This window comes from Saccopteryx leptura, chromosome 1 (genome assembly GCF_036850995.1).
Source record: "Saccopteryx leptura isolate mSacLep1 chromosome 1, mSacLep1_pri_phased_curated, whole genome shotgun sequence".
Lineage (NCBI taxonomy): Eukaryota > Metazoa > Chordata > Mammalia > Chiroptera > Emballonuridae > Saccopteryx > Saccopteryx leptura.
The window spans coordinates 296,853,277-296,867,139 of NC_089503.1; the positions used below are offsets into that span (position 1 = coordinate 296,853,277).

General features: G+C 42.6%; 1 protein-coding gene across 3 annotated transcripts in view; it reads right to left on the bottom strand.

Annotated features, from left to right (window-relative positions):
• The window catches only part of ANO4 (anoctamin 4), a 401,034-nt gene that overhangs the window by 207,871 nt on the left and 179,300 nt on the right, over window positions 1–13,863 (bottom strand). For all 3 annotated transcript variants that reach the window (XM_066356852.1, XM_066356843.1, XM_066356858.1), the window contains one exon: window positions 2,066–2,257. In XM_066356852.1, the coding sequence (XP_066212949.1) occupies window positions 2,066–2,257 (192 nt within the window). The remainder of the gene's footprint in view (window positions 1–2,065; window positions 2,258–13,863) is intronic.

The window sequence follows — 13,863 nt, forward strand, 5'->3', positions numbered from 1 at the left end:
CAGTTGAAATTCAGTAAGGAAGACTGTCCTAGATAATCTGGGCAGGACTGACTCAATCGTTTGAAAGGCCTTAAAAGCAGAGCTGAGGCATCTCTGAAAAAAAAGAAACTCTACCTGTGGGCAGCAGCTTCCTCTGTACCCAAGATGTCTAGTCTATGCTTCCTGCTCTATGGATTTCAGACTTGCCTAGGCAGACCCCACCATCATGAGAGCCAACTCCTTGTAGTAATAAATCTCTAGTATCTTTTACTGGCTCTGATTTTTTTGGTTAAACTCTGACTGATACACTAGAATATAAAGTTTAAGGCAGAAGGGGGCAAAAAATGAAGGATGAGAAGCAGGAGGGGCTAAATCAGGAAAGGGAACTTGTTTTTAACATGCTTAGAGGTTTAAACTTCAACTGCTAATGAGCAGGACAAGCAAGATGAATGACACGATCGGGTGCAGAGGAACCATTCTGGACCTGCGTAAAGGATCTTACTGGAGTGGGGGGCAGGAAGAAGAAAGAGATGCGGGAGTTGGAAATCCAGGAACGTTACATGTGAAAGAAGTAGGAGAAGAACCACGAAAGGAGACTGTTGTGGAAGCCAGGGAACATGGTTTTGGGAGGGAGTGGTGGCCCCTTCTGGTGTGGTACATCAGAAGAGTCCTCCACTTACTACACTGTGACAAAAAGAGGTGAACAACGACTTCAGTAACAGATGTGATGGAGTGGAGGAGCTAGTAACCGGGTCGTGTTAGGTTGAAGAGTGGCTGGGAAGGGAGAGAGAAGAGGAAACAAGGGTAGATTATTCTTTGAGATATTTGTCTTTGAAGAGAGGGGGGGAAAGTGGCAGAGGAGATGGCAAATGAAAGAGAAAGTGACAAATGAACATGATGAGAACGAGCAAGGCTTAAGTCTATTTCATAGACTGTGGGGAAGGAGCCAGCAGTAAGGACGGGGAAGAGAAGAGAACGAGGGGATACACTCTTCTGAGCAGGCTCAGGAGGGGAGATACACATGAAGGCTTATTCAAGGTCAGTGGAAGGACCCTCATCTTCTAAAAGTGGTAGGAAAGGGGGAAGGATGAGAGTAAACAGAGACACATTTAGAGATGGAGGGTGAGGAATCTATAGTAATTTATGCCTGATGGCACTGGGCTTTCTCAGTGAAGTTACAGAATAAAGTTATCAACTGAGAGAGAGAGAAAGACAGGATGGCATGACATGGATTGTGACAGGCTTGGCTTCAGTTGGGGCTGGGTGGCCACCTGCTGGGACATTACACAGAGAAATCAGGACCAGGTGAGTTATACTAAATGACTTCTGAATTCCCTCAAAATCCAATGTTTCTATGAGTCAGAAGGTTATTAAAGTTGCCTTGTTCACTAGTGTTTCCTCATCACCCAAAACAATGCTTGGCATACAGCAAGTAGTCAGTAAACTAGGTGATTCAATGAATGAATGGTGATAAATGCTTAAATAAACATCTCACCCAAACAGGCAAATAAAACTTTTTGTTGGAATTATCTGCTTTGATATAAACTCATTTTAACTTTTTTGGAGTTGTTTTTGTGTGTGTGTGTGTGTGTGTGTGTGTGTGTTTGTTTGGGTTTTTTTTTTTGCATGTTAAAATTCTCCCCATAGCCTTGACATTTAACATGATCCCAACATTCTTCCCTAATCTTAGGAGGATTAAAGCAGATATCTTGGGCTCCAACGTGGGCATTTTCAGTTTGACATTTTCCCTGGTCTACCTTAGAACAAATTATCAAGAAAATGGCCAACTCTCTCTTGTTTTATTATACAACAAGCTTTTTTGAACTGAGCAAGTTTATTCACTTAGGTTTTCATTTAGATTCTACCTCTGTAGGCAGGAGGTAGCCTTAACCTTTCTGACATATCAAGGTCTTTCTCTACTCTTATTGGTCTTGGTGACATTTAACAGTGATTGAAGAAAAGAAAAAAAAAAACATGACTCTTTAAAAAAGCAAGCTTATGTGGAATGATGGCAAAATTCAATAATAAAAACACAACACAGGTTGCTCCTAACTTGGGTTCCTGTTGAACTTGCCCCATGCCTTACCTGGGTGGAAGGCTTTGGTTTTCCCATTAGTGATTCCGGAAGAGCTTGCCTCCATTTTTATTGACCTTCTCCCTGGTGGAAGTGAGGAATGCCTGACCACGGGCAGGCGACGTGACCCTGGGTGGCTTGCCACACTTCGCCGATGATGGATTTGCAAACGCTTTTCAGCCCCATGAATAGACAAACTTAAACCTGGAATGAGAAACAGCACCATTATATTGAAGAAATCAGCTCAGTACAGCAAAAATGCCTGATCATTTTCTGACATGAAATCCAGAGAGTATAAACAACTATGTTTCGCATTCTGAACAAACACTAGCAATGCCAGAGTTGTGATATCATTGATTTCCACCTTATATTATTTACTGAACTCTGCTCATTCAAAAGCGGACAACACCAGATAGCACGATAAGAGTTTTAGAAACAGGTATCCAACAAAGTCAGATGTTAAAATGCTTTCTAAAATCCTAGAAAATACGTACATATTTGACATGCTGCTGTCAGTGTCTGTGAGGAGTAAGAACTGCTGCTGGGGCACCTGAAATTTCAATACAAATTAATAAACTCTCTCCATGGGATTCATGCAGAGGCCAGAGTTAAAGACTAACCTCAGATTTATACCTCAGATAACCTCAGAATTATGTACATTTCTAAAGCTATTTTATCTGGAATAATTTCAAATATATCAAAAGCAAAATTAATAGTATAATGGACCCATGAACCCACTACACAGCTTGAACAAATACCAAGATTTTTCTGCCTTCGCTGGATAGCTCAGTTGGTTACAGCCTTCAACCCAAAACACCCAGGTTAAAGGTTTGATCCCTGGTCAGGGCACATACAAGATTCAATCAATGAATGAATAAATAAGTGGAACAAGTCGATGTTTTCCTCTCTTTCTGATTGATAAAAAATTTTGTTCTTCCCAATCTTTTTTTTATCTAATCATTCCCTTTGTTGTTGGTTTGCTTTTTAGGTATCAGAGTAGTTTGAAGCAAACACATGACATCATGTCAATCTCATCAAAAACAATATTATTTGTACCAACTTATATCGATTATATCAATATGAATCAAACCTACTGTAGTGATACATATGAAATATATTAAATTCTGAGTTCAAAAGATCCATTAAAAAAACACATACTGATCCACATTGGAAGTTGCTAAAACCCCCAATTCATTCCTCAAAAGGTTGATAAATTAAAGAAAAGAATTAAGCATTTGTCTTGCCTTTCTTTTACTAACCATGTTTCAGGTAATCAAATAGTTGCTAAGGGAAAGTTGTTCATTCTAGGAGCATTCCAACTAAAAAATTACTGATGGAAGAGAGAATCAAAAAATCATTTTAGAAGTCTCAGTGAAATATGAAAGGTGATACGGTTTGCCGAAAGGGGCACTGTGAGGACAGAGCTGGAACGCAAAGGCGTGAATGACTGAATCCAGTTCTCCTCTTTAAAAAAGGCCAAGAACAGGGGTTGGCTTAACGCTAACCAGCCAGGTGTGTGTGTGTGTGTGTGTGGGGGGGGGGGGTGTTGGTCAGGAATCATGCCTTTTGATAGGGGAAAGCTAAGCTTCACAAAATTGTAGAATTATTATTATTATTATTATTATTAAGAGGAGAATCTTTTGAAACTTGAAAGCAGACATTTGAAGTTAGAAGTTACTTTAGTGGTTAGCTAACTAATCTGGTGCCCAATCCAGATGTGGATACTGAGCCCAGCAGGGGAAACGGTCAGTTTACATACACCAGTACTGGAAGGCTAGCGTGGGAAGTCTACTAAAAAGCCAGACATGGAGGAAATAAAAAGCCTGCCAAGGGAAAACTGTAAATCAGTAATTGTGAGTTATGTGAGAAGTATGAAGAATTACCTTAAATTTCCCCAAGGTGGTGGGAGATAGGACCGATTTGTAAATTCTAACAAATTTTAAGATAGGATGACACAAATCAGAATGAGGTTTGATCAACTGAAGAGGTATAAAACCAACCAATAAACAAAAACAATGTAATAGAGATAAACGGGGCAGCGATCCAGGCCACTGCCTCAGAGTTCGAGAATGGCACATGCACAGCCAGACCATCCTGACACTCACTCCAGTCCCCGTTATCCACTTAACTGCCCTCGCTCTGCCGGTGCCCACCAGGCAAACCTCAGATTAGGATGCGGTGTCCTGTGCAGGGACAGCGTAATGACACAAGTGTCCCCGTCTACCTGGTAGACAGGGTTCTCATCGTGGGCTAGGAAAACAGGCATCCGGACTTTCTACACACTCACATCCATGAGCTGCTTAGTGTGAGTCTGCTCCCAGGGTCTAAGCCCACATGTTGTGAGCCTGAGCCTTGGTTTTGAGATATTCACCCAGGGAAGTCCTGTCATGCTTGGGAGACAGACAGCCTGGCAGCCTTTCTCAGCAATCCATGCCTTGCTCAGATGCTCAAGTGCATAATTAAATTCCTAATGTCTCCCTCTATGGGCAGGATGAAGCCCATGGCAGGCATCAACCTAGTATTCCTCCACTCCTCTGTACTCCCTACCCTACCACATGCTGCATATTTCCACAGAGGTGCAAAATAAATGCCTGTAGGCCCATCAAGATTTCAGAAGAAGGCAGCCAGGTTTTTCAGGCAACAGATGAAGAGGCTCAGAGAGATGTTTTAAGTCAACATCAGACAGTACATGTGGTCTCAGTCTATGAATGTGAAATAGGCTGCTCTCCCCAGAACATTTCATCTTGTCCATTTTGCAGGGGATGATTGGACTGCAGGGACCGGGACTGTGAGTCATGTGGCACTTCTAGCTCTTACATAACTCCCTTCAAGGAAACACAGGATGACCAAGGAAAATAAAAATATCCAGTGGAAATGAATGGCATACGTACTTGATATGGTTGAATTCCATGTTTAAAAATATATAATAATGGAGATCATGGGGAAACATTATAAATAAGAAAGAATTCATGAGTATTATCAAGATAGGACGAATATGAGGAAAATGGGTATGTTACAGGGGAATCGGGAAGGAACCCCTAACACCTGAGCAAATTCATTCAGGTCCTCCAAGGATGAGGAGTTCAGAGGTACAGATAAAGGGCCCAGCTCATCAGAGCTCTGCTCACACAATAGCCAAGCCCACTGAGGAGAGAGATGTATAAACAAACAGTATACAAGACAGAAAATATACTTCCAGCATATAGAAACATTAACATTTATAGAAGATTCAGCAGTCACATCTTCAGAAATGAACTGTCAGCCAATAAATTGTATCATCCAATTTGTTCTTAGTTACTTTACAAAAAAAAAATGTTGACAGTAATCATCCACTAAATACCAGGCACTGTGCTTATGCATCGATTGCTATCCCATCAATGCCTCACCACAACTCTAAAAGACAGAGAACTGGTATCTACATTTTACAGATGGGAAAAGGGGCGATGTTACTGGTCCAAGGTCACACAAGTGACTAACTGGAATCTTAACCCTGCTCTTTTCCATTGGTCTGAGCTTAATGAATTAAATAGAATATAGACTGTTTAAAGTCTGTGTTTGTTCTGAATAAGGCAACAAAGTAGGGTTGGAAGGTATATAATTTATCAAGATGGGTTTGGAGGGTATACTGTGCTGTCACTCCTTTGACCTAAACTCTTGCATAGCTACTGTTCCCAACACCCCTCACCTTTTGCAGCATGCTGAAATGTTCTCTGGGTTCTGGGCCAGCTATCAAACTCCTTACTCAGTAAGAACCAGCTGGAACCTTCATCTAGAAATCCGTCCAGTTCCTCTGGTCCATAGTCAACAACCAGTTAATTGCAATTAACCCTTATCATGCAGAGCTTTTGTGCTTTCACCAGCTGGCACATGGATGTCCTATTTCTCCAACTAGCTCAAAAGTCTCTAAGGCAAGAAACACATCGTCTACTTCTCTGACTCCTTCTTTGACTCTACACAAAGTATACTTTGTACAGAGGAGTGGGGTGACAGTGTCCTTTCTGCCCCTTCTCCCCCTGCATGTGGCATTCGGCATGGTAGAGTCCTTTGGCACAGGCGGAGCACAGAGTCAACAGCTAGTCAAGGAAATGACACTGAGCATGTTTACTCAAGCAGCAAAACCTCCGTTCAGCGCTTCCTGTCCCACTGCAGCCTCCTCTCGCTTCTGGGTTCTGTGAGGCCTGACTCGCCTGCCTCCTCCGCATCAGCAGGCAATGTCCGCCCCAGCTTAGCTGAGAAGATGGAGCCCAGGTGGGGTAAAGTTGTTTAATTTCCCTCCATTCTACCTCAAGGCATCTTTTAAAAAATATCTTTTATTCTTGAGACCTATCATCTACCTTATGTGATAAAAAGATCTAAAGTCAGAACCGGGAGAAATACGCCGTTAGGGATGAGAAGAGTGAGCAGTGGTGTGTGTGGTTAAAACGTGGGTGCTGGAGCCAGAGTTTCAGTGTTTAAATCCTGGCCACACTGTTTATTACCTGCTTCACTTAGGGTAAGTTACTTAACCTCTTGTGCTGCAGTTTCCCCACCTATAAAATGAAGATAATCACAGCTTACACCTCACGAAGTTGTAAGAATGAATGAATACCTCTAAGATTCTTACGCAGTGCCCAGAATACAGCAGTTGCTTGGGTGACAAGCTGGCTGTCACCATTAGCTTCGATCATATCAGTGACTTCCCCTCACTCTTCATTCTCACACCACTTAGGTTCTAGCATTTACCACCACTGCCTCTGCTCATCTGTTTTAAAACTCCTTTTCTCTCTCATTCCCAAGGATGTGGTATGTTTCCTGAGGCTGCTGTTACAAATGACCACAACTCTGGTGGCCTGAAACAACATAAATTTATTCTCCCCTGGTTTGGGCCTAGAATTCTGAAATCAAGGTGTCGAGAGGGGTGTGCTTCCTCCACAAGCTCTGGGGGTGAAGTGGGTTCCTTGCCTCTTCTGGCTTCTTGTGGGTGCCAGCACTCCATGCCATTCTTTGCCTACATCACTCCAACTTCTGTCTCCATAATCACACCACCTGCTCCTCTGTGTCTGTGTCTACTCTATCTCTGCCTCTCTCTTATAAGGGCACCCATGATGGCATTTAGGGCCCACCTAGATAATACACCTCAAAACCCTTAACTGAATCCCATCTGCAAACTCTTTCCAAATAAGGTCACATTCGTGGGTTCTGGTGATCAGGACATGGCCATATATTTGGGAGCCATTGTCATCCTCCCACAGTGGGTATTTCCCAAAGTCTTGACTTTGGCCTTCCCCTTCTCTATATCCACTCCCCATGTGATATGATACACTGTGTCTCCGGCTGACAACTTTGCGTGGTCAGCTCCAAAGGCACCCCTGCCTGCTATGGTCTCTCTCCTAAATTCTAAGCCCACCTTTCCTGCCTGGATTTCCTCCTGAGAAATTCAACGAGTTCACAGAAACACAATAAATGTTCAATTTTCTGATAACAGAAAACAAAACGCATATTTCTTTTAAGCACCTCAAATACTTTCTTTAGGCCTCAGAAATTCCATCTAAATGTTCATATTTTTCTCAATACAATGAAACTCTTGAGCGCTCCTTTCTGGCCGGCTTCGAAGGCGCGCCAGCTCCGGCTGTGGCGCGCGGCAGGAGCGCGCCTGGGAAAGCGGTCTGCTTTCATCTAAATGTCATTCCTGTGATTCAGAAGAGCTCTGTGCCACGGGAACATCTGTCGTTCTCTCACTGTTTTACAACTTGCAGTAATAACGTATATGTGTTGCATCACTCTCTTTTGTCATTTCTTAAATTACTTTTCAGATCACGGAAACACTATGCTTTGACTGTCACCAGCATGAGCCATACAGTAGCCTCACCTATTCCTAATCAGGAAAAATGTCACCTGTGGGATGGGATATTAACTTCTAGTGTTCTCCCTGTGTCAGCTTTAACTACAAAGCGGGACACAAATCCAGAACCTTTCCTTCCTAGGACGCTTAAGAAAATGGAGCTGAAAATTCTCCTGGCTCCTCGCAGGTCTGGATTTCCTTTCCGAATCTTTCTGGAGCTTTTCTAATATCCTCTCTTATTTGACTCAAAAAGCATTATGTAAAATGTAGAAGAGAGGCTGATACCCTCCCACACACTAGCAGGGGTCCCCAAACTTTTTACACAGGGGGCCAGTTCACTGTCCCTCAGACCGTTGGAGGGCCGCCACATACAGTGCTCCTCTCACTGACCACCAGTGAAAGAGGTGCCCCTTCCGGAAGTGCGGCGGGGGGGTGGGGCGATAAATGGCCTCAGGGGGCCGCACGGGCCGCAGGCCGTAGTTTGGGGATGCCTAGAAAGACTCAAACACACAGGAGTGCACAGAGCAAACGGTGCAACCCACTCGTCATTAGCTTACATGTGTTCCCGTGAAAGGGGGCAGAATTTGTGCCATCTCAGTCAGGTGCGCTCAGGTGGACCCAGAGAAAACAGATTCTGAGGAGCTTTGAGTCTGAGAAAAGGCGAGAAAGGGAGCCTGGGTGCCCTGCGGGCACAGTCAGAAAGGCTGACACGAGGCCCCTTCCGCAGCCCGCTACCCTGACGCTAGCGCACGCAGTCTTACAGGATCCGCCACAACCCACCTTCCTCCATCGTACCAGAGCCTCGGGGGTGCCGAGCCTCCTCCTGTTCCGTCTTCGCGTGGGCGTATTACACAAATCCGGCAACACCAACACATCAAAACCAGGAAGAACTTCCTGCCAAGTTGCTGTTCCTTGTAATTTTGTGACAGTTGTCTGTCTGCAGCCACACTGGCAGCCAAGCACTTTGAAAAGGAACCCGAACTGCTAAGGACTAGCTATCCTATTACCCCGAGTTCACTTCTGACTCAATGTCTATATGAAGGATAGGATCAGAGAGAGTAAGAGCCTATGAGAATTTTAAACCCTCCTGACTTGAATTCTAACACAGTACTGGAAATAAATTTCTGGGGTTTCTCTAGATTTATAGCCTTTTTGTAACTTCTTTCTCTCCAGCAGCTGGGAGACCCACTGAAATTTGGGGTGGTTTGTACCCAGCAGAGAACTGATAAGCACAGAAGGTGGAATGAAACAGTTCTACTGGTTACAGTTTGGTTATAGGTGGTAAGTTCACAAATAAAACAGTCTCCTTCTTGCCTGAGATGTTCTCCTTCAGACCCCCAGATTCAACTCTTCTAGAATCAGCTCATCCGCTGCCCTTCTGAAGAAATCCCATTATCCCCAACCTCCTACCCAGCCACTCACTCCTCATTACCTTGTGCTGACACGTCCATTCCCTATACTCTGTTAGCACCTGGTACATACCTATATCAAAGCTATTTACCTGCATTGTAATTGTCTACATATCTTTCCTCTGAACTAGCAACTAAAGGAAGACTCTGTCTTCTCCAGTGCCTATCATAATGCATGGCTCCCAACTGGCGCTAATATAAGTGCTTCTAGAAAGGAACAGAAGGAGAGAGGGGCATGTGTGGAACACAGCAAGGGAATGGGACATCAACCAGCCTCCTCAAATCCTCTCAAAGTTTCTCATCTGTTGCATGATTTTGTTTAGAGAATGTTTAGTCACCGGGAGGGTAGCTGAGAGCTCTGAAGCAGGTAGGCGTGGCGGGACACAATAAAACAAGGGAGCCGTGGAACGGCTTAGCTATTTCTTCTCTCCCTCCACCACTCCCACCAGCCCATCGGTTAATATCCTGTGAAAAAATGACTCATGTGAGACATTTTTCCTTCATAAAGAGTGATTTAAAACTCTTACAATGATGCTATTCACTGTTGGTGAGGACATGATGAGACAGGCTCTCAGACATTGCTGTCTCACCATCTGTAATTAGGCAATTTGATTAAACTTTTAAAAAGTTCGTGCCTAAAGAATGTTCCTCACTACATATATTTAACACATTTCACATTGCAACTAGATGTTGTTCCTTACCACTTAAAAATAAGAGTATATGCTTCTATTTCTAGGAAGCAACACCACGGAAATGATCAGACATAGTAAGACTTCCGTACAAAGATGTCTCATTCAGAATTTTCTGTAGCTCAGGGAGACAATAGAAAGGTGGGCTCGCCAGCTGGATGGATGCTGGTGCATCATCCAGTTCCATACAGTAGAAGCTGTGAGACTCTTTGTTAGTTCTGGCTGCCTCATGAGTTATGCCTCAATTTCTTTCTTTGTAAAATGGGAGTTTAAATTAATACCTCAAAGATTTGTGATACGGACTAAAACAGTATATGTGTTCACATACGCATGGTGTCTGGCATGTGATAAGCACTCAAAAAATGGTACTTAGTATCATATTTATAATGAACAATACTGACATTATAACTATAATGATTATAACAATATCCATTATTACTTACGGTGGTATTGGAACCTAGAAAAATACCTGTTAAAGAGGGGAATAGTTAAATAAATTATGGTCCACTCCTATGTTAGGATGCTATGCAGTAAACATGGTGAAAATAGAACTTGAGACAAAATCTCACATTCATTCATTCTTCCTTTTCGCTTATGGCCTGCCTTTGTCATTTGAACACTGATCCAGGAGGACCTGCAACCACTGAGTGTTAAAGTTGAAAGGGCTGGATTTTCAAGGCTTTCATTTGCCCAACTTGGGCTGCCTTTTCATTTTTTTTTAAACTTATTTTATTTTTCAATCACAGTTTACACTCAATATTATTTTGTATTAGTGTCAGGTGTACAGCATAGTAGTTGGATAATCATATACTTTAAAAAGTGATCCCTTGATATTTCCAGTACTTATCTGATGCCATACATAGTTATTACAATATTGTATTGACTGTGTTTCTTATGCTGTTCTTTACATCCCCAGGACTGCTTTGTAACTACCAATCGGTGAGTCTCAATCCCCTCACCTTTTTCACCCAAGCCCCAACCCTCCTTCGCTTCAGCAACCATCCGTCTCTTCTCCGTATCTATTAGTCTGGTTTTTTGTTTATTTTGTTCTTTAGAGTCCACATATAAGTGAAATCATATGGTATTTGTCTTTCTCTGACTGACTTATTTTACTTAGCAAATAATACCCTTACCATTTGGGACAGCTCCTTTTCATTTTTAAGCCAGAAGGTTAGAGGTGGACTTCATACCAGTGATGTTTTGTTGGCGCCCACTAACCTCAAGCCTACCCTCCGCCCTTCTCCACCCTCTGCACGCTGGGCAGCTGACTCCCACTGACTGCGTCACCAGGGCCCCCTCCCAGGCTTCCCAGTGGCCTCAGCAGAAGCTGAAGAGTGGGAAGAAAGTGTTAGTTAGGTCCTCCTCGCTCCCTCCCCGCTTCAGCCCTTCCGAGGGCCCTCTCTAAGGTCTGCTCCTGTTGGGTGGCTCCTCTTCCATGGTCCCTCTCTAGCCAGGTTAATATCTTCTTTGTCTGTTGAGACACTGTAAAGACCCCCCTGTTGCTAGACGCTGGGTGCTTCATCAATTTCCTTAACCTTTGCAACATAAAAGTTCCTTTTATTAACATCTGCTCGCTGGAACTGTGTTTCCACCTGAACCTTGAGTATCGGAGTCTTTGAATTCCATCTCTTTCCGTGTTAACGATAAATCATTCTACACCCTCATCAGTCAACAACATCACTGAAAACTTCCTTGGGAGGCTTAGGGAATGTCACACTTGCTTTCCTTTACCTTGACTCCTTGGGACTTCATCATTTTGTGTTAGTTGGGGTCACTCCCCCTCCACTACTCTGAAGACTAACCTAACTTTACCTCATCCAGAGATATTTAACTTCTCCCGGATTTTTATGTTTTCATTCAGGGAAACAGAAAGAACAGCTATGGACTTCCTGTCACCTCAGGAAAGCTTAGAAAGTTTCCTTTGTGTTCTGCAGACTCAGGCACAATGTACCCCCTGTCCAGACACACCTGGATAGATATAAAACCTATCCTATGATAACAGAATACAGGGTGAGGCAAAAGTAGGTTTACAGTTGAGTATGTGAAACACAGAATTTACTATTGTATTATTTATTAATTATTGTATTATTTTCCATATGAACAACTGTAAACCAACTTTCCCCCCACCCAGTATTGTCATAGGGTGATACTGAAGGGTGTGAACAAGACGGAAGTTGGCAATTACAAGTATATGGTTGAAAATACCTTGGGAAAGAGTTCTTTTTGAGATCTTCCATTGTTTATTGATTAACTCATTCAACAAACATTTGTTAAGAGGATTACTTTCTGAGGATTCAGAGACTGAGAGGCGGAGTCCTTGCACTCATGGAGCCCAGTCTGGAAGAGGAGGCATTTCCCCAGTACTGACGTAACAATGAGCAAGTGCATCTGATGCTGTCTGAGGGAGGACAGCAATTCTTCCTGGGTTAAAAAAGAATAATCAAGGTCACTTGGTCTCTCCTTAAAAAGCCCGTGAAGAATCTCTGGATTTTCTAAAACAAATTTAACTTGTTTTGCCTTTTTTGTAAGAGAGTAGCATGGTCAAATGTTGTCACATCCCCAGGCACATACAGTTGTGGGTAGGCAACAAAAGTAGCTAAGCGGAAGCCTGGTGTCTACTGTACGTGGTGAAACCCACACAGAGTGACAAAGTTTACACCACAATCCTTAATTTCAGTGGAATCACTTATTAACTGAGCAACTTAAATAGCATAAGAACATTACTCCTTAAGATCCCTGGACATAAATTTGCTACACATCTTGGTTGTCAATAAAATCCTTCTAGAAGTGAAACAAAATTATTTGTAACCAGTAACAGCAAGTGGGAAGCACTAATCCTCTAAAGGGAACAAGGCTTTATAGAAATGAGTATAGGCAAGGAAATAAAATTTAGTGAAAACTTATATTTATGGAATAATTTATTTCTACTGACAAGTACTGATCCCTATGTCTGCTAGGCCAAGGCTGATGAAAGCAGAATCAATCCATTTCTGCAAGCAGAGCACGTTATCACAAGTCAAAAGGAACGCAGAAGCCATTCTAACAAAAGGAGGATGTGAAAGGTTCATGAGAGAGAGATAGGACAAGCTACAGAGCTCCAAGGAGAGAAAGGAGGTCACATACTTTTACTGTGAAGTGCAAGAGAGGAAATATTTCTGGCTTTGTGGGTCCTATCATCTCTGCTGCAATTACTTAGCTCTGCTCTTGGACACCAAAAGCAGCCACAGACAATGCATAAATAAATGAATGTGACTGAGTCCCAATAAAACTTTATTTATAAAAGCAAATGGTGTGTCAGATTTGGTTTGTTACCAAGATCAAGATAACATCTCCATTGGCTCACATAGTTAACATTTTATGTGTGGTGAGAATGTTTAAGATCTCAGTAATTTCAACTAAAAAATAAATGTTTACACATATATATCCTTCTCCAAAAAATAGAATACTTAACCTTTAATTCATCACACATTGACAATGTGCCTAGCACTGTGCTAGGTGCTGAAATAGATGCAAAAGAAGGAGTTCTGCTCTCAGCCCCGAGGGACTCCCGAACTCACAAGCAGACCACGATAAGATTCACAAGATCCAATCCCATCCCTGATTCCCAAATGTAGCTAAGGCCCACAGTTCCCCAACCTCTATTGGAGGTTGAGACTAATGCACAGAAGTCCAAACTTCTTATTTTCTTTCTCCTTTATCTACAACATGATCTCCACATGGAGAGGAATTATATAAAATAAAAAGCTAAACAAATTGAATGTGTAATAATACATCTCATATTCACAAGAATGTATTTCAATGACTTGTTTCCCTGTTAGAAACTTTAATGGCATTAGAAACTTTAGAAAGAGAGATTTATGGTACTTAGCTCAAGTCCACTGATAGCAAGCC